General features: G+C 54.7%; 2 protein-coding genes across 12 annotated transcripts in view; both read left to right on the top strand.

Moving 5' to 3' along the window:
• LOC135976807 (IgGFc-binding protein-like) overlaps positions 1 to 4,412 on the top strand; it is a 49,980-nt gene extending 45,568 nt beyond the window's left edge. The window contains exon 5 of the mRNA XM_065574398.1: positions 4,219 to 4,412. Coding sequence (XP_065430470.1) covers positions 4,219 to 4,273 — 55 coding nt within the window. The 3' untranslated portion in view covers positions 4,274 to 4,412. The remainder of the gene's footprint in view (positions 1 to 4,218) is intronic.
• LOC101947369 (IgGFc-binding protein-like) overlaps positions 1 to 17,531 on the top strand; it is a 365,233-nt gene that overhangs the window by 222,934 nt on the left and 124,768 nt on the right. For all 11 annotated transcript variants that reach the window (XR_010594098.1, XM_065574394.1, XM_065574392.1 and 8 more), the window contains 2 exons: positions 11,906 to 12,501; positions 16,727 to 17,300. Coding sequence is in view for 10 of the 11 variants with exons in the window: in XM_065574394.1 (XP_065430466.1) it covers positions 11,906 to 12,501; positions 16,727 to 17,300 (1,170 nt within the window). In the remaining variant the exon portion in view is untranslated. The remainder of the gene's footprint in view (positions 1 to 11,905; positions 12,502 to 16,726; positions 17,301 to 17,531) is intronic.

Here is a 17,531-nt window from a genome sequence, read left to right as displayed (position 1 = left end):
CTCCTCTGATGTTTTCGGGGTGCCAGGAGCTGGTTTACCATTTGGTCCTGCATTTGTACCCAAAGGTCTCTCTTCCGGGACCTATTGACTCAAACTCCGAGGAACTGGTCTCCACCTCCTCGGTCAATTTGGTGGCATTGGCGATGGGATCAGACTCTGCTTCCTCCTCCTCCCCTCTGGGGGTTTCTTCCTCAGTTCCCCATGCCTGTAGGCCTGCCAGGTTCATGCTCTGGCCCTGAAGCAGAATCCAGGTGCCCAAAGACTTCGCTGCCCTCCTCTCCCTCTTGGTTTTTCTGCCTTTGCCAGGGGCGGGGAACAACTCTTGAGATATTTCAGCAGAGAAGGGGAGGGGGGTGACTTTCTGTTAGGGATGACTCCTTAACTTCGGGGTCCTCTCCTCTCTCCCACCCCTCTGGCAGGAGCAAATTTCCAAATCCCTGGAAATCCCTTCCAATGAGCACAGGGTATGGGAGTTTAGGGACCATCCCCGCTTTTACCCCGGTGATATTTCCCAGGATTTCGATCCTCACTAGGATGACAGGATAATAACTAATGGTCCCATGTACACGTTACTCCCGTATGCTTAACCTGTATTAACTGGCTGTGTTTCACTAGTTTCCCTGAAATCAGGATGACAGCACTGCCAGAGTTCACAAGTGCCACGGTCTCTACCCCATTCAGTTTCACTGGTTTTGTATATTGGTGTAGGATAACTGTGACCCCCACGAGGTTGATTAGGGTCTGCCCAATCCCCCAGGTTACACTGTATGGGCTCCTCAATATTGGGACATTGTGTCGCTAGGTGTCCCCATTCTCCACATGTGTAACACCTATAAGAGGCTCTAGGTACTCCTCTGTCTCTTGGGTTAGGGGTCTTTGCCCTGTGGTTCCCCCCGCTCAGGCTATTACCCCCCCTTCTGGGTTCCCGGCTGCTCTGTGGCCACTACCCTCTTCCACCTGGGGCTCCCCGGATGCTTGGTTGTCTGACCTTCCAGGGTTGGGGCTGGGTACTTGTTTCCGGAGAAGGCTTCTCTGGATAGTCGGGACAGCTCTCGGGCTGCCACAGTCTCTCCACCAAGGTGATCACACCATCATCACAATGGATAGATACAGAGAGGGTGACAGAAAGATATAGTAAGTGATGTGGGGAGATAGCTGGACAGATAGCTATAGAGGGGACACTAGATATTTAGATAGATAGTTGTGGGAGGATAGATAGATGTGTGGGTGGGGAATAGATACATAGTGCGATACAGCATGGCCAGAGGGCAGCAGGAGAGGGTTAGAAGGGAGCCTTATTCCCTGTAGAGGGAAGAAAGTTTGCTATACATTAATTAGAGCACCTGAAGCCAATTAAAGCACCTGAAGTCAGTCACCTGATAAAAAAACCCTGCTTCAATCAGACAGGGGAAGGAATTGGAGCAGAGAGGATTGGTGTTGGAGCAGAGAGTAGTTTGGAGGGAAGCAGAGGACAGGTTGGAGAAGTGCTGCGGTGGGCTAAGAAGACCAAGACCCTGGGTAAAGGGGCACCTGGCTTGTGCAAAGGGAGGGCAGGAAGCCCCCCACAAGCTGAAGGGCAGGAAAGGGAAGTAGCCCAGGGAAAGGAATTGCTAGTTCAAGTGGTTTACCACTATCCCTAGGGCCCCTGGGCTGGGACCCGGAGTAGAGGGCGGGCCCGGGTCCCTCTCTCTCCACTCCCCTCCTCTAGGACGCTAGTGGGGCAGTTAATATTCCAGTTCAGGGGCAAGAAATGGTGCCCTGAACCCCCCCCCGCCCCAAGAAGAGAAAGCGCGAGACCCATCATAGTAGTGCCAGCAATTTGCCACAATAGATATAGAGGGAGGAAGTGGGGATAGAGGGGAGTGTGGGGGATAGATAGATTGCATCTTCACTCCACAACTGCCCCTCTTACCTGTTGTCAGATGCTACCGGTGTGGTGCTCTGCTTTCTCCTGTTGATATCACTTGGCTGCGTGCGTGTGTTCCCTCTATGTGCTGCCCCAGCTCTGCGCAGATAGCTGACACAGCAAACCTGACGAGAACCCCCAATAACCACAGAGTCTAGTAAGGTACGAAGGCACCTTGGCCAGGTTTATTGCGACCCTGACACAATTTCAGTTCCCCATAGATTACTTAGTCTACTGGGCATACTACTAGAAAGTGCCGCTCGGCAATGGACTCAGCTCAGTCAGTGGCGGGACTTTCCACTGCCCCCTTGGCTGGACAAAGATATCCACTCAGGGATGCATTCTTATACACAGATACAAACAAGTTACACATCACTCCTGACGTATTGAGGTGCAACCCCTCTACGCAGCAAGGTACAACCCTTCTACGTAGTAAGGTGCCGCCTCTCACCTTGCACATGTTGGTTCGATCAAAACAACTCTATCCATCATTTTACCCTTTTGCCCCTGTCATTGGGATGGGTCGGCCTGTTCCATGTTATCTGTGGAATGTTCCAGTATAGTGTGTTCTGTACTTTAACTTTGCTAGGTGAATATATATTTATGCAACATCAGCCCTTTTCCTGCCTGCTTCTGTGAGCAGGGCCTGCCTCTGGCTCACAGGTTAACTTTGCTTTATGTTAGCAAAGTCTTGACCATTACTTTAGTTTAGGCCTCAGGCCTCATACTGGGCCTCTGATACCAAGGTTTATATCTCAGGGCCTCCTCTTACTTAGGGTTACCATACGTCCGGATTTTCCCGGACATGTCCGGCTTTTGGGGGCTCAAATCCCCGTCCGGGGGGAAATCCCCAAAAGCCGGGCATGTCCGGGAAAATCGGGAGGTCAGCCGGGCCCGCGGGGAGCCGGTCAGCCGGTCAGCCGGGCCGGCGGGGAGCGGGGTCAGCCGGGCCGGCGGGGAGCCGGGCCGGCGGGGAGCCGGGTCAGCCGGGCCGGCGGGGAGCCGGGCTGGCGGGGAGCCGGGTCAGCCGGGCCCGCGGGGAGCTGGGCCCGCGGGGAGCCGGGTCAGCCGGGCCGGCGGGGAGCCGGGTCAGCCGGGCCGGCGGGGAGCCGGGCCGGCGGGGAGCCGGGTCAGCCGGGCCCGCGGGGAGCCGGGCCGGCGGGGAGCCGGGTCAGCCGGGCCGGCGGGGAGCCGGGCCGGCGGGGAGCCGGGTCAGCCGGGCCCGCGGGGAGCCAGGCCGGCGGGGAGCCGGGTCAGCCGGGCCCGCGGGGAGCCGGGCCGGCGGGGAGCCGGGTCAGCCGGGCCCGCGGGGAGCCGGGCCGGCGGGGAGCCGGGTCAGCCGGGCCCGCGGGGAGCCGGGCCCGCTGGGAGCCGGGCCGGCGGGGCCGGGAGCCGGGGGTGCGCCCGGCCGCCGGGGGCCGGCAGTGTTGGGCGGGCCGGAGGTGGTCGGCCGGGGCTGGCACCCCAGGGCCCGAGCCGACCCAGGCTGGAAACGCCTCCTCCTCCCACACCTCCCTTACCTGCTTCAGGCTTCCCGCGAATCAAATATTCGCGGGAAGCAGGGGAGGGGGCGGAGACTTTGGGGAGGGGGCGGGGTTGGGTGGGGCTGGGGGCGGGGCCGTGGGCCGTGGAGTGTCCTCCATTTGGAGGCACAAAATATGGTAACCCTATCTTACTACAGTACCCTCTTCATCCCAGCCCTGTCCCCTTCATCGCTTTCTCTTCACTTTTCATACAGCTGATCCCTCCTAAGTAAACCCAGTCAAATAAAATAATAATTAATAACAATCATGGCCCTGACATGCTGACTGTTATCATCTTATTCACTCTGCTTGTACATTACCTACCCAGTGTCTATCTCAAATGTAAGCCCCTTTGGGCAGGGACTGTCTGCTGATAATAGAATATCAGGGTTAGAAGGGTCCTCAGGAGAGTCATCTAGTCCAATCCCCAGACAGATTTTTTGCCCTAGATCACCCTCTTAAGGATTGAACTCATAACCCTGGGTTTAGCAGGCCAATGCTCAAACCACTGAGCTATTCCTCCCCTAGACTTACATAGCACCTAGCACAGTGGAGTCCCATTCTCAGTTGGGCCTTAAGCACTACCCTAATAACCATGATTAATTTAAAAAAAAAAAAAAAGGAAGGTAAGAATGATCGATCATCTTGTCCATTTCACAGACAGGCTCTGGGATTCTGTTGAGACTCAATTTAATTCAGTTTTTTTCCACCATCCCTCAGCCCTTCTCTGCTTTTAATTATAACTGATTAGTCTGTTGTTTCTTGTCTTTCAACTGTCTTTCTGGATAGATATTCCGATGCCATCCTGCAGTGTGGTCCTCTGCAAGGAAGGAACAGTTTGTAAGATGATGGATGGGGAGCCAGAGTGTTTGCCAGTTTCTGCGGCCACGTGCTGGGCTGGGGGTTACTTGCATTACCACACATTTGATGGACGGCCGTATGACATCCATGGCGCCTGCACCTACACCGTGGCCAAGACCTGCGGGTGTGACTGTGACCCACACTCCTTTGACATCACGGCTGAGAGTGGGAACAGGGGGAACACGCAGGTCTCATACATTGGGTCGGTGACCATCCAGGTGGATGGCATTACCATCACAGTGGCCAGGGCAGAGGTCGGCTTTGTGAGGGTGAGTACTGGGTGCACCTTTCCGCCCCACTGCTATGCACAATTCCCCAGTGTGGCACTAGCGGGTGCTGTGTGGCAGGGAGTGGCGTGGGGGAGGGGTCAGTCGGGGGCACTGTCCTCTCAGAGTTGCACTGACCCATGGTACCACAAGGTGCTGCGCTGAGGGGAGAGGAGTGGGTGACTTGGTGTGGGGAGGTGTCTTCTCTGTCACAAGCACATGGGATCTGCTGTACTACGCCAGATAAATTGTAGACCTGAGGACTTTGGGCATTACATCTCCCTTGGCGCGTCATGCAGGTGCACGGCCAGTACCCCAGCTATTGTGGGCAAATCCCAGCTCCGCTGAGTCCATCCTTCTGCAAGTTCCCTGGTAATTTCTAATGTAACAGGGATCCCTCTGAGACTGCACCTGAGGCGAATCCCCACTCCTGGATCCAGGAGGATGTTTCCTCAGCTCTAAGATATGGGGAAACTGAGGCACATCTAGGCAGGTCAGGGGCTCTGCTTTACAAAGCCTGCTCTAACCGAGGTGCCTCAGGGACCCCGGAACATTCTAGACATCTCCTTGAGACCTCTTGTCCCTCAAGTGCTGCTCCTAATGGCTCCAACTGATATGGCCCCCTCCCTCACAGGAGGTGCTCCATAGCGGCTGTAACTGACACAGCCCCCTCCCCTGATGGAGCCACACGCTAACCGCTCTAACCAACACGGCCCCCTCTCCCAAAGAAGCCACTCCCTAACGGCTCTAACTGATGTGACCCCCTCCCCCACAGGAGCTGCTCCCCAATGGCTCTAACCGACATGGCTCCTTCCCCTGCAGGAGCTGCTCTCTTATGGCAATAACTGACACAGCCCCCCCGCCCCCCAGGATCTGCTCCCTAAGGCTCTAACTGATATGGCCTCCTCCCCACAGTAGCTGCACCCCAATGGCTCTAATCGACATGGCTCCCTCCCCTGCAGGAGTTGCTCCCTAATGGCTCTAACCAGCGCGGCCCCCTCCCCCACAGGAGCTGCTCCCTAACGGCTCTAACCAAGGCAGCCCCCTCCCCCACAGGAACTGCTCCCTAACAGCTGTAACTGACGCAGCCCCCTCCCTCACAGGAGCTGCACCCCGATGACGCTAACTGACGTGGCCCCCTCCCCCACAGGAGCTGCTCCCTAACAGCTCTAACCGAGATGGCTCCCCTCCCAATGCAGCCCCCTCCCCCTCAGGAGCAGCTCCCTAATGGCTCTAGCTGACACAGGCCCAGCATTGCCAGTCTTGTGGTTTTTTCACAAGTGCCCGGGTTTTGCCAGGGGCTGGGGCTCATCTGGTGATGGCGCGAGAAGCTCCAGCCCCGTGGCGAAGTCCAGCCCCGCTGGGAGCCAGCAAAGTCGCTCCTCTCCGCTCACCACTCTGATTCAGGGGAGCAAAGAGCCCAGCTGCCCAGCTCCTTCCCTTCCCCTGTCCCATAAGCAACGGGACAGGACAGCTCCTATGCTCCTCCCCCCCTGCAGCATCCCAGAAGGAGCAGAGGAGAGGCTGTGGGGGAGGGGGGCTGAATTGTGCAGGCAGGAGTCTGGGACTGATGAGGTGGGGGTGGGGGTGGGGGCAGGGGCTGGGCTGGCTCTGCCATTTTTGCCGCCCGAACTGCCGAAGCAAAAAAGCTCAGACTCTGCCACCCCAAGAATGGACGGAATGCGCCCCTTAGTATGTGCTGCCCCAGGCACATGCTTCCTCCGCTGGTGCCTGGAGCTGGCCGGGGGGCTGAACTGAGGGGGAACTGATGGAGGTGGGGGCTCAGGTGCTGAACTTGGGGGGATAGTTCAGTGGTTTGAGCATTGGCCTGCTAAACCCAGGGTTGTGAGCTCAATTCTTGAGGGAGCCACTTAGGAATCTCAGGCAAAATCAGTACTTGGTCCTGCTAATGAAGGCAGGGGCTGGACTCAATGACCTTTTAGGGTCCCTTCCAGCTCTATGAGATAGGTATATCTCCATATATTTAAACTTAGGGGAGCTGTACTGCTCGGGTGGAGAATGGGGAACTGAACTGGGGGTGTTGGGATGTGGGGCAGGGGGGCTGGACCAATGGAGGGTGGGCAGTGGAGAGGTTACTGAGGTGGCTGAACTGATAGGGTAGGGAATGGGTGCAGAGAGAACAGAAGGGAGGGACAGGATTAATTACTGCACAGGGGACAGGCAAATGTGGGGGTGACAGCTCCTGCAACAGGGACCAAAATCCCCTTCCCCTAGGGTTACCATATTTCAGCAAGCAAAAAAGAGGACGGGAGGAGCCCCGCCCTAGCCCCGCCCCTGCCCCTCCCACTTCCCGCCCCCCTCAGAACTCCCAACCCTCCCCCCGTTCCTTGTCCCCTGACTGCCCCCTCCTGGAACCCCTGTCCCTAACTGCCCCCCAGGACTCCACCCCCTACCTAAGCCTCCCTGCCTCTTGTCCCCTGACTGCCCCCTCCTGAGACCCTCCCCCCATCCTAACTGGCCCCCTAGGACCCTATCCCCTACCTGTACCCTGATTGCCCCAACCCTTATCCACATCCCCACCCCCAGACAGACCCCTGGGACTCCCACGCCCCATCCAACCACTCCCCACCCCCTGACAGCCCCCCCCCAGAACTCCCGATCCATCTAAACCCCTCTGCTCCCTGCCCCCTGACAGCCCCCCCCAACTCCCAAACACCCCCCCGCTCCTTGTCCCCTGACTGCCCCCTCCTGGGACCCCTGCTCCTAACTGCCCTCCAGAACCCCACCCCCTACCTAAGCCTCCCTGTTCCTTGTCCCCTAACTACCCCCCCAAATGCCCCCCAGGACCCTGCCCCCTACCTGTACCCTGACTGCCCAAAACCTTCTCCACCCCCCAAAAAAGCCCCCCCCGAACTCCCGACCCCCCCGTCTCTTGACTGCCCCCTCCAAAATCTCCCTGCCCCTTCTCCTGCCCCCTGGCCCCCTTACCCTGCCACTCAGAACAGGGTGTTGGGCTCTGTGCGGAGCCGGACACGTGGCTGCGCTCCCCAGCGCAACACACAACCCGGTCCCACCCCACCCAGTGCTGCCAGAGCGGGGCGCTGGGCAGCAGGGGAGGAGGAGCTGCCGAGGCCAATGCAAACGGCCCGGCAGGCCGGCCAGCTCAGAATGCGGTGGGGGGGGGGTCGGGGAGGAGGAGCTCTACAGCTGCTCCGGAGTCCAGCCCGGCAAGCTGCGGGGGAAGGGCTCTGGCTGAATTTCCTGCAGCCCTCCCAGCCGCGCCTCGCTCTGCATGGGGGGGAAATCCCGGACATTTTTAGTGATTTACAAATTCCCCCCCGGACGCTATTTTTAACACAAAAAGGAGGACATGTCCGGGTAAATCCGGACGAATGGTAACCCTACCTTCCCCTATAAATTGAGGAGAGTGGGCAACACGAATTGTCACAGACACGCACTGAGGTGGGAGGGAGAGTTCTAACATCAAAAGACAGGCCGCAAATCACAGTGCAGTCCTTTTAAAAGAAGCTCTTTATTTCTTGGGGCCGATCTCATGAGTTTTAGGGTCTGACTCATGATTTTTGATCTCTTGAGATTGGCAATACCATAGACCCCTCCCCCATAGGGGTGGCTCCCTAACGGCTCTAACCAGAGCCATCCCCCTCCCCCATGGTTGGCCTCACCAATTCCTAGTCTTAGTCCTTTTGAAATCCCAATGAAATAGTTTTCTTCAGTATTTGTCAATTTGTCACAGTCAAAAGGCTTTGAAGAGATGGTCCAATTTCAATGATGTTCTGATGGAAACCATGCAAATTCCAAAACCCACCTGGTTTTCTCCCAGCTTGCTGACCTGGCTCTTTGGCATCTTGCCAGGAGGACTGCCTCAGAGCTGGGTGTCCATTTCCCTTCAGAGAAAATTTTTGCAATTGATTAGATTTATTCTTAATTGGGACAGAACCAATTTTCAAAATATTGAAATCCTCCACTATAAAGAATTACTTTTCTCCAGCCAGTTCTATCTAACATGATGCTGTAAACTATTTCTGGCTCCGATTTCGGACAGATTCAGTGAAAATTTTGCATGGGGCCCATTGCTAATCTGAGCAGAGGTCAGAATGCAATGTAAATGACAGACTAGTGTCATCGATTGTGACCTTTGCCCTTTCTTTCTCACCATGAAGGTGAATAACACCAGGGCCCACTTACCCATCTCCCTGAACAACGAGGCCCTTCGGCTCTATCAGAGCGGCACCTCCCTCGTCCTCCGCACCGACTTCAACCTCAGAGTGTCCTATGACTGGAACAACCACCTGAGGGTCACCGTCCCTAATGACTTCTCTGAGAGCCTGTGCGGCCTGTGCGGCAACTATAATGGGGACCCTTCCGATGACTTCTGGACCCCAGCTGAGGATCAGGATCCCAGTGACATTCTCCAGGAGCAAAGCTGGGAAGTGGAAGATGAGGATCAGTTTTGCTGGCACGATTGCATTGGAGGCTGCAGGCCCTGTGCCCCCAGCATAGCCAGAAAGTACAAGGAGGAGGCCTCGTGCGGCCTGATAACCAAGGTCTCAGATGGGCCCTTCAGCCAGTGCCACACCAAGGTGGATCCTACAGTCTACTTGAACAACTGCATGTACGATCTGTGCCACAACGACGGCTACCGGAAGGCCCTGTGTGAGGCTCTGAAGGCCTATGCGGATGCCTGCCAGCTGGAGGGGGTCAGGATTGGGGAATGGAGGCAGCTGGCCAGATGTCGTGAGTACAGATTTGAATGCCAACATTATATAAATGGGTCTGGGGGTCAGCACTCCTGCATTCTATTCTTCTCCTTAGGAGGGAGTGTGGCCTAGTGCTTTGAGCAGTGGTTGGGATATGAGGACTCTGGGTTGTACTGTGCCTACAATATCTCTGCCTGTCTGTCTATGGTATTTCTAAGGTGGCTCTCACTGTGAATATATAATATGGGAGTCTGAGATAAGATGATGCCAATTTTTAAGTCAATCATCCCTTTATGGGCCTGATCCTTTAAGGTGCCAGGCACCTCCTGCAATGTGATGAGCATCATTGACTCTTCTTGAGGTGAGTGGGATTGGAGAGCTCTCTGTGCCCCATTAAATACGTCCCTTTCTCTATATTTTAAATACTGCTTTTGCTTGGAGAGAACTTGTTGCTAAATCTGTGGGTTCTTCACTCCCCAGCCATGGAGTGCCCCCTGGAGAACAGCAATTACCAGCTCTGTGGAACAGCCTGCCCAGCCACGTGTGTGGACCAGTCAGCCCCCAGCAGCTGCCAAGACCCCTGCGTGGAAAGCTGCCAGTGCAAGGATGGTTTTGTGCTGAGCCAGGGCAAATGCATCCCCAAGGGCGGCTGTGGGTGCCTGTTCGAGGGGCGCCCCTATGCCCCCAACGAGAGCTTCTGGGTCGACGAGGCATGTGGGACACGGTGCATGTGCAACGCAGCCACTAGACAAGTCGAATGCGTGGCTGCTACATGCAAACGTTCAGAGAGATGCGGGCTAGTGAACGGCGTACGGGGTTGTTACCCCTCCAGCTACGCCACCTGCTCTGTGACAAGGAATCTGCACTATTCCACCTTTGATGGACAGAGATACGACTTCCAAGGCACCTGCCGCTACCAGCTCACGGCTCTGTGCAAGAAGGCGGAGGGACTGGTGGACTTTGAGGTTTACTTCCAGGAAAGCAATACTGGTCCTGTGCAGATCAAGGTTTATGAGACTGACATCAGGGTCAGCAATCAGTTCCCTGGGAAAAGCATGGTGAGTTTCAGAAATCGCGGAAAGTGCACAGAAGGATTTTAAAAAACAGGTCAAATATTAACTGGATTCTTATGTGAATGGGGAGCCAGTGGAGAAACTTAAGAGTTGGAGTGATGTGGTTACACTTCCTCTCTGTGAGAAGGTGTCAAAAGTATCCAGGATATGTGGGAACTTGGAGAGCTGGGGCTCACAGAGGAGGGAACAGCAATAGCCAGTGTCAGAAAAAAGGAAAGTCTGGTTGGAGGATCCTGCCCAGTCGGGGGAACTTGACTCAGGCAGGCTGTAAAGGAGGGAGCAGGTCAGCCTGGATGAAGATTTCAGCAGCAGTAGATGGGCCAGAGCTCTGTGCTGGAGCCAGAGGTTCCACCAGAGCGAGCGATGTTTCATATCCCATGTGTTTTGCTTTTACAGGTGAACAGTATCCTGATTACCCTTCCCTTGAACCTCGATGATACGAAAATCACTGTGTATAGAAAGGGCTGGGCCACAGTGATCCAGACAGACTTTGGTCTCACCATTACCTATGCCGGGTGGTCAGGACGCACCACGATCACTCTGCCAGTCACCTACGCGGGAGCCGTGTGTGGTCTGTGTGGCAATTTTAACAGTGACAGGGAGGATGACATGCTGATGAGGGATGGCACGGTGGCACCAAGCCCCGTCAGCTTTGGCCAGAGCTGGAAGCTGGGCGACCTCCCGGGATGCTCTGCAGTAACAATACCACCATGCGCAAGTGTAGAGGCTATTGAAAAAGAACAACGAGGTAGCAGAGGGCAGTGTGGGCTCATCCTATACAACAGTGGCCCTTTCAGAGGATGTCACAGCAAAGTGGACCCTCATGGATACTTCGTAGACTGCGTGTACGGCTATTGCGTCCTCAGTGCGCGTGAAAGTAATGTCTGCCAGGCCGTTGCTGCCTATGCCGAGGCATGTCAGGAAGCTGGAGCTATGGTGCGTCCCTGGAGGACTACGCAATTCTGCTGTGAGTCCCCTGTGTTCACCACTGCCTGCCCCTTGGGGATCATTAATTCTTGTTGGCTGGTAGATGTGGATCTAAACACTGCAGAACATTTTTAACAGACAAAGGTCTCTCTCAGCAGGTTCGGTTCAGCATGCGTAGTGGCCTTGGCAGCTACACCATAGGCAAGGGAAACACTGCTAAGGGTGCAGTGTGCTCTCCATGGCCAGTACAATCCTTGCCTTCCCTTCTGAGACTGGGACATAATCAGAGCTGGGACTCAGGGTGGCTACTAATTGGGATGTTTGTTCATTAGGAACTGAGCTGGGAACCCACCAACTCATCCCACATAAGCCATCAGTTGGTAATGAATTTTAACCAATACTGACCAGGATTCAAAAAAAAATTTAGTAGTGAAACAATAAACCGAATTAGAAGCCGTCATAGGAGAGAGATTCTGTATCCCATCTCCTGGCCTCTGTGAGGCAGCCACTTCATCAGACCTGGGACCCCATTACAGATGGTGCCTTTTATTAATTAACCAAACCAAGGAAATAGAAAAGTAGGAGCTTGAATTAAATTGCATGTTCTGTAATGGTTCATTGCGCACATTGCTAATGCACTATATGAGCGAATTCTTTGTTCTAATTACAGCTCCGTCCTGTCCCCTGAACAGTCACTATGAATTCTGCAGCAGCAGCTGCAATGTGACATGCAGCAACCTCTATGCCCCGGTGCAATGCATGACCCAGTGTAAGGAAGGCTGCGTGTGTGACGAGGGCTTTGTTCTCAGTGGCGACCGCTGTGTCCCCATTTCCCGGTGCGGATGCCTCCACAGGGGACTTTACTACCAGGCTGCAGAGAGCTTCCACCCGAGTGGTTCATGTGAGGAGCAGTGCATGTGTCAGGCTGGTGGGGAGGTTGTGTGTAAGGCATTCTCCTGCGGCGCTGGTGAGCAATGCAGGGTGGTGGACGGCGTCCAGAAATGCCACCCATTTGGATCTGCGACCTGTTCTGCCTCTGGCCATCCCCACTACCTCTCTTTCGACGGGATCTCCTTTGACTTCCAAGGCACCTGCACCTACATCCTGGCCAAGACCTGCACTGATGCCAGCCACCTTACACCATTCACTATCAGCATAGAGAAACAATCCTGGGGCAGCTGGAACATCTCCATGGCCAAGCTGGTGTCCATTCAGGTGTATGGGATCACACTCACCCTGCTGCAGAACAGACAGGGGCTCATCATGGTAAGGTCTTCTCCAGATCCTGCCCTCTACCTCATGGGGATAAGGCCAAATGGCTAGTGTTGATATAGTTGTCTTTGCCTGGGAGACAGTATGGCCTAGTGGTCAGAGTCAATTCAGCTGCCCTTGTCTTCAGGGCTAGAAGACCTGATGGTAAAGGTCGATATGGATGCCCTCTCTCTAAGGGCTGGCCAGCCCAATGGCCAGAGTCAGAGAGGTGCCCTCACTTGCGGGGCAATAAGGCCTTGTGGCCAGAGTCGGTAGGGTTGTCCTTTCCCAAAGGACGGTAAGGCCTTGTGGCCAAAGCCAATGAGGTTGGCCTTATCCACAGCGCAGTAAGGACTAGTGGCCAGAGCCGATGGGGTTGCTCTTACTCGTGGGGCAGTGAGGCCTAGCAGCCAGAGCCAATGCGCAACCATCTGGAGGGGGAGGTGCCAGGGTATGGGGACCCAGGCCCACCCTGCTCCACCAGATTCCAATGCAGGGCCCTAACAGGGCCACTGAGTCAGTGGGGCTCCAACTGAAACATGCCGACTTCCCACAGGACTACAGCTAGTCCCCGCTGGGATACTTCCTTCAATTTCTCTTGGAGCAGTAGACAGGGTTTCTCGGAGCATGCAGTTCCCAGTGACTCTGATCCCTCTTGGGCGTTCGTAGGTATCCAGGCATCTGTCTATGTCTTGGCACCTCTGGCTTCCACGGTCAGGGGCTCCAGCTGCTCCCAGACTGGAGCTTGAGAGATATGTCCTTCCTCCTTGGCAATGAGCCCAGACTGAGCTGCTCCCTTTTATACTAGTGCTGCACTTGGAGCATGCCCAGTAGGGACTTGGGGGCATGGTTTCTTTAGCCCACAATGAGAAGTTAACCCCAGTGTGGGATGAGTGAACCCCATCAAACAATGTCATAGAAATGCACTTTGTGCCTTGCACTTTGAGCAGAAGGTTGTGGGCTTTGAGATGGTCCTTAATTCCTGTGGGTGTTTATTCTACAGGCTTCGGCTGGCCTCCAAGAAAGCTCTGTTCTTCTTCGAGTGCTTGCTCATATCGATTCCAATTAGGTGTGCGCGCACCGTGGGCACAATTGTCAGAAGATTTTTACCCTAGCAACACCCAGGGACTCTACAACATGTAGCCATAGTCTAATCAGGCCCCAGCCTTGCTGCTGTCTCCCTGGGCTGCTTTCTCCTCTGTCTCCCACAAGCTTTCTTCTCCATCCTTCTCTCTTCTGGGTATGCTCTTCCCTCAGGGCCAGGCTCCTGGGATCCGATTCATTCCCTGGCTTCCCTCCTTCCCTCTCTAATACACAGATGGTGGCTGCAGACTTTCTCACTGCCACCCTTTCTGTTGCCAGCTTCCTGACTGTATACTAGCCCAGGTCACAACCACTCAGCTGAACTTCATCCTCCAATCAGGGGTTGCTCCTCCAGCCTAATACCCTCACGTGTGGCCCATCACACTAATTGGTTCCTTACTTAGCTTCCTTAGAGGTTTTTAAGGTCAGGCTTGACAAAGCCCTGGCTGGGATGATTTAGCTGGGAATTGGTCCTACTTTGAGCAGGAAGTTGGACTAGATGACCTCCTGAGGTCCCTTCCAACCCTGATATTCTATGATTCTATGATTCCTTTGCCCTTTTGGGGCTGGTGTGGCAAGAGCACCCCATCACAGGCAGGCTATGGTGATGTTGGCAAAGGTTATGCTCAAGCCTTGAGGAGCTTTGGAACAAGGGTCTTCATCATGGAAATTAATCCAATTAATTACGTAGTATCTTCCCTACTGGAAGGCAGTTGAGCATATTGAAGATAAGGACTGAGACCTTGAATGGGATTTGATGTTCTGTGGGGGGCCAATGTAGGGAGCAGAGGAGAGGTGTGATGTGTTCACAGTGGACAGTGCTTCTGAGGAGAAACTCCAGCATTCTGCACCAGCTGGAGTAAGAGCTGAAGGCTCTTTCCACAGGTATATCACTTGTTGCAATCCAGCCAAGAGGCGACAAAGGTGTAAGTAACTGAAGCCAGGTTATCCTCTGCCAGGATGGGATGGAATCTCACAGCCAACTGGTACTCCAGGCGAATTCTGCAGTGCAGTGCCACCAGACTTCTTGTTGTTTCTGCAGTGTAGTGGCTCAGTGTGGGGGTCCTCCCACTTTGGGTCCTCGGGAGGCCACCCAGCCTCACTACATTACTGATACCTCTGCCGCCATGGGGAATGAAGTGGCCTCCGCTCGTAGCTGGGGCCCAGGCCTGTGCTCAGGCTGGGCGAGAAACAAACAGTCAATTAGCCCAGGCCCTCAATTAAGGCGGGGCAGCAAGGTTGGGGTGGCAGGGGGGTCGCAGGCCCACCCGCTCCACTGCGTCCCGGCCCAGGGCCCTGACAGTGACAAAGCGCTTTGTCACTGGGTCAGCAGGGCTCCACACCGCAACACGCTGACTCACCCTCTGTCAGCATTGCGGCTAGACAGGCATCTGCTACCCCTGGGCCGCTTCCATATTCCCCTTCTTAGTATACCCTGCTCCTATGAGGAGGAGTCGTGGTTGACGGCGGCTTCTGGGACCACAAGCAAGCGCTCTGGGTGGTCCGGGCCAGTTGTCTGCTTCCTCCAGGTCTGAATCAGCTAGCGCCCCTGGTGGCCCCGGCCAGTCCCCTGCTCCCTCGGCACCCTCCACCGTGTCCCAGCTCAGGAGGCCACAGGAGGCATCTGGTCGCTCTGGTGGTTGCCTCCCTACTAAGCTTTCTGGGCCACCTTTTATACTTCCTGTTCCTCCCACCCACTTCCTAGGGGAGGAGCAACTAGGCCCTTGGTCTGCCCACCAGGGCTCAGTGCGGGGGTCCTCCTAATCCGGGTCCTTGGGAGGCCATCCCGCCTCACTACAAGTGCCAAAAAATTAAAAATTCTGAACACAATATTTTGTAATCCTAAAAATTCTGCATATTTATTTGTCAAAATAACACTGTATAATCATACCAGTTTCAATTATTTTGGTAATTTCAAAATATCTGTCAGCAAGTATGTCTGTAACAATACAGACACACACAAAAATTCCACCAGAAGTAGAAAGTAAAAGAAACCCATACGACAATCCAGTATCCTGTTTCTCTGCCCCCTCCCCTCCCCCAGAGCCCAACCACAGGGCCCCCACTAGCCCAGATACCCACACCTCTTCTCCCAGAGCCCCACTGTGGGGCTCCCCCCAAGCCAGACAGCTGCACCTCCTACCCCTCAGAGCCCAGGGATCCAGAGGGAGAAATAGCCTGATGCTGGGTTCCGGACTTGTATGGAGTTTCCTGCACACCTCCTTCCTTAAGAGCATGCTGAGAACCGCGAGGCCTCCAGCTCCCTCCCACTCCTCCTGGTCTTCTATTTGTGAGCTGGGCCCTGCTGGGTCCAGGGGCTCCTAGAGGCGGCCAGCAGCTCTGCAGCCCATTTCGGGGGGAGGAAGGAAATTCTGTGCGCACAACATTAATTTCTGCACAATTTCTGCATTGCGAGTGGCACAGAATTCCCCCAGCAGTAAACTGGAGATGGTAGAAAGCATCACTCATGGGCGTTGCTATGTGAGAGCTTCTGTTGGGCAAGCTGAGCGTCCTGCATCTCAGATGCATCTTCTCTGCCTCTCTTCTTGATTCATACCCCATATTTATTAATATGAATTACTTGGGAAACCTCTCTACATACCTTATATTTTGCAAACATGGGATGAAATTCCTCCCCTTGGGAACTCCATTGGCCTCTCTGTTTCAGAATCTGTCCCATGATCAATTCCCCTGAGAAGTCTGTAGTTTACCTTGGAACAAATAGAACATGACATATAGGAAATTGGGCAGACAGAAGAGGGAGGGAAATGGTGAATGGAGAAGGATTCATGAGAAAAGTGGGATTTAGGAGAGAGGGGGAGATGGAAAAGAAGTGGGAAATTATTTTGAATGCAGGGGTTGTCATGATAAGAAGGTGTGGGCCAAACATGGGTGGAGGAGATAGGGATGGGAAAGAGAGAGGATCAGAAGGGAGGCAGATGGGTGGATAGGGAGATGAGAGAAGAGATGTAGGCCAGGTAACAGTGTCACGAGCTTGGAAGATGAGGATAAGTCATTCCAAAGTGAAATCTGGAGTCATGGGTCATTCTGGGTTTAGTCCATGGTGTGAGTGAGAGCAGAATCTGAAAATGCTTGTCCCCGCCCCTGCCCAGTGTCCACTCCCCCTTCTCACAGTGGAATGCTCTGTCTCGGACAGGTGGATGGGGTGTTCCACAACCTCCCGGTGATCACGGCCAACAGGCGGCTCCAAGCATATCAGCATGGTACTAACATCCTGGTGCAAACTGACTTTGGCCTCATTGTGAGTTACGACCTGGTTTACCAGGCCAGAGTCACCGTTCCACAGCGATACCAGGGCCACACGTGTGGCCTGTGCGGGAACTACAGTGGACAGCAGGACAGCAAGTTTCTACTCCCCAATGGCAGGATAGCCTCTGATGTGGCAGCATTTGTCTCTGCTTGGGAAGTCCAGGTCCCAGGAGCATCATGTGTAGACAGATGCGCTGGGAACAGCTGTCCAGTTTGTGAGGAGAGGAAGAAGGACGTCTTCAAACAGCGCCACTACTGTGGGTTGCTCATAGCCCCTGACAGCCCCTTCACTGCCTGCCACGGCACGGTCAGCCCCAGTGTGTATTTCAACAACTGCCTGTATGATCTGTGCCTCAGCAATGGAGATGCACAGGCTCTGTGCCAGAGCATGCACAGCTACGTGACAGCCTGCCAAGAGGCCAAAGTCACCATCCCACCCTGGAGGAGCGCCTCCTTCTGCCGTAAGTCCATGATACTGATGGAGCTCAGGTAGCCAAGGTACGCTGGGTGCGGAACAAAAGGGGAGAGGGAGACAGCATTTATGGGAACAAAATTCCAGACTTCTGGGATTCTTCATAGACTCTTTCAGTGTGAACCAACAACCTCAGTGTCCTTGTCCTTTCCTTCCTGTGTTGTTCTCCTCTCCTTTATGTCTCTCTCCCTCTAGCCCATGGTATGAGATCTGTCTAGCC

This window comes from Chrysemys picta, chromosome 20 (genome assembly GCF_011386835.1).
Source record: "Chrysemys picta bellii isolate R12L10 chromosome 20, ASM1138683v2, whole genome shotgun sequence".
Lineage (NCBI taxonomy): Eukaryota > Metazoa > Chordata > Testudines > Emydidae > Chrysemys > Chrysemys picta.
This window is presented reverse-complemented; position numbering and strand designations above follow the sequence as displayed.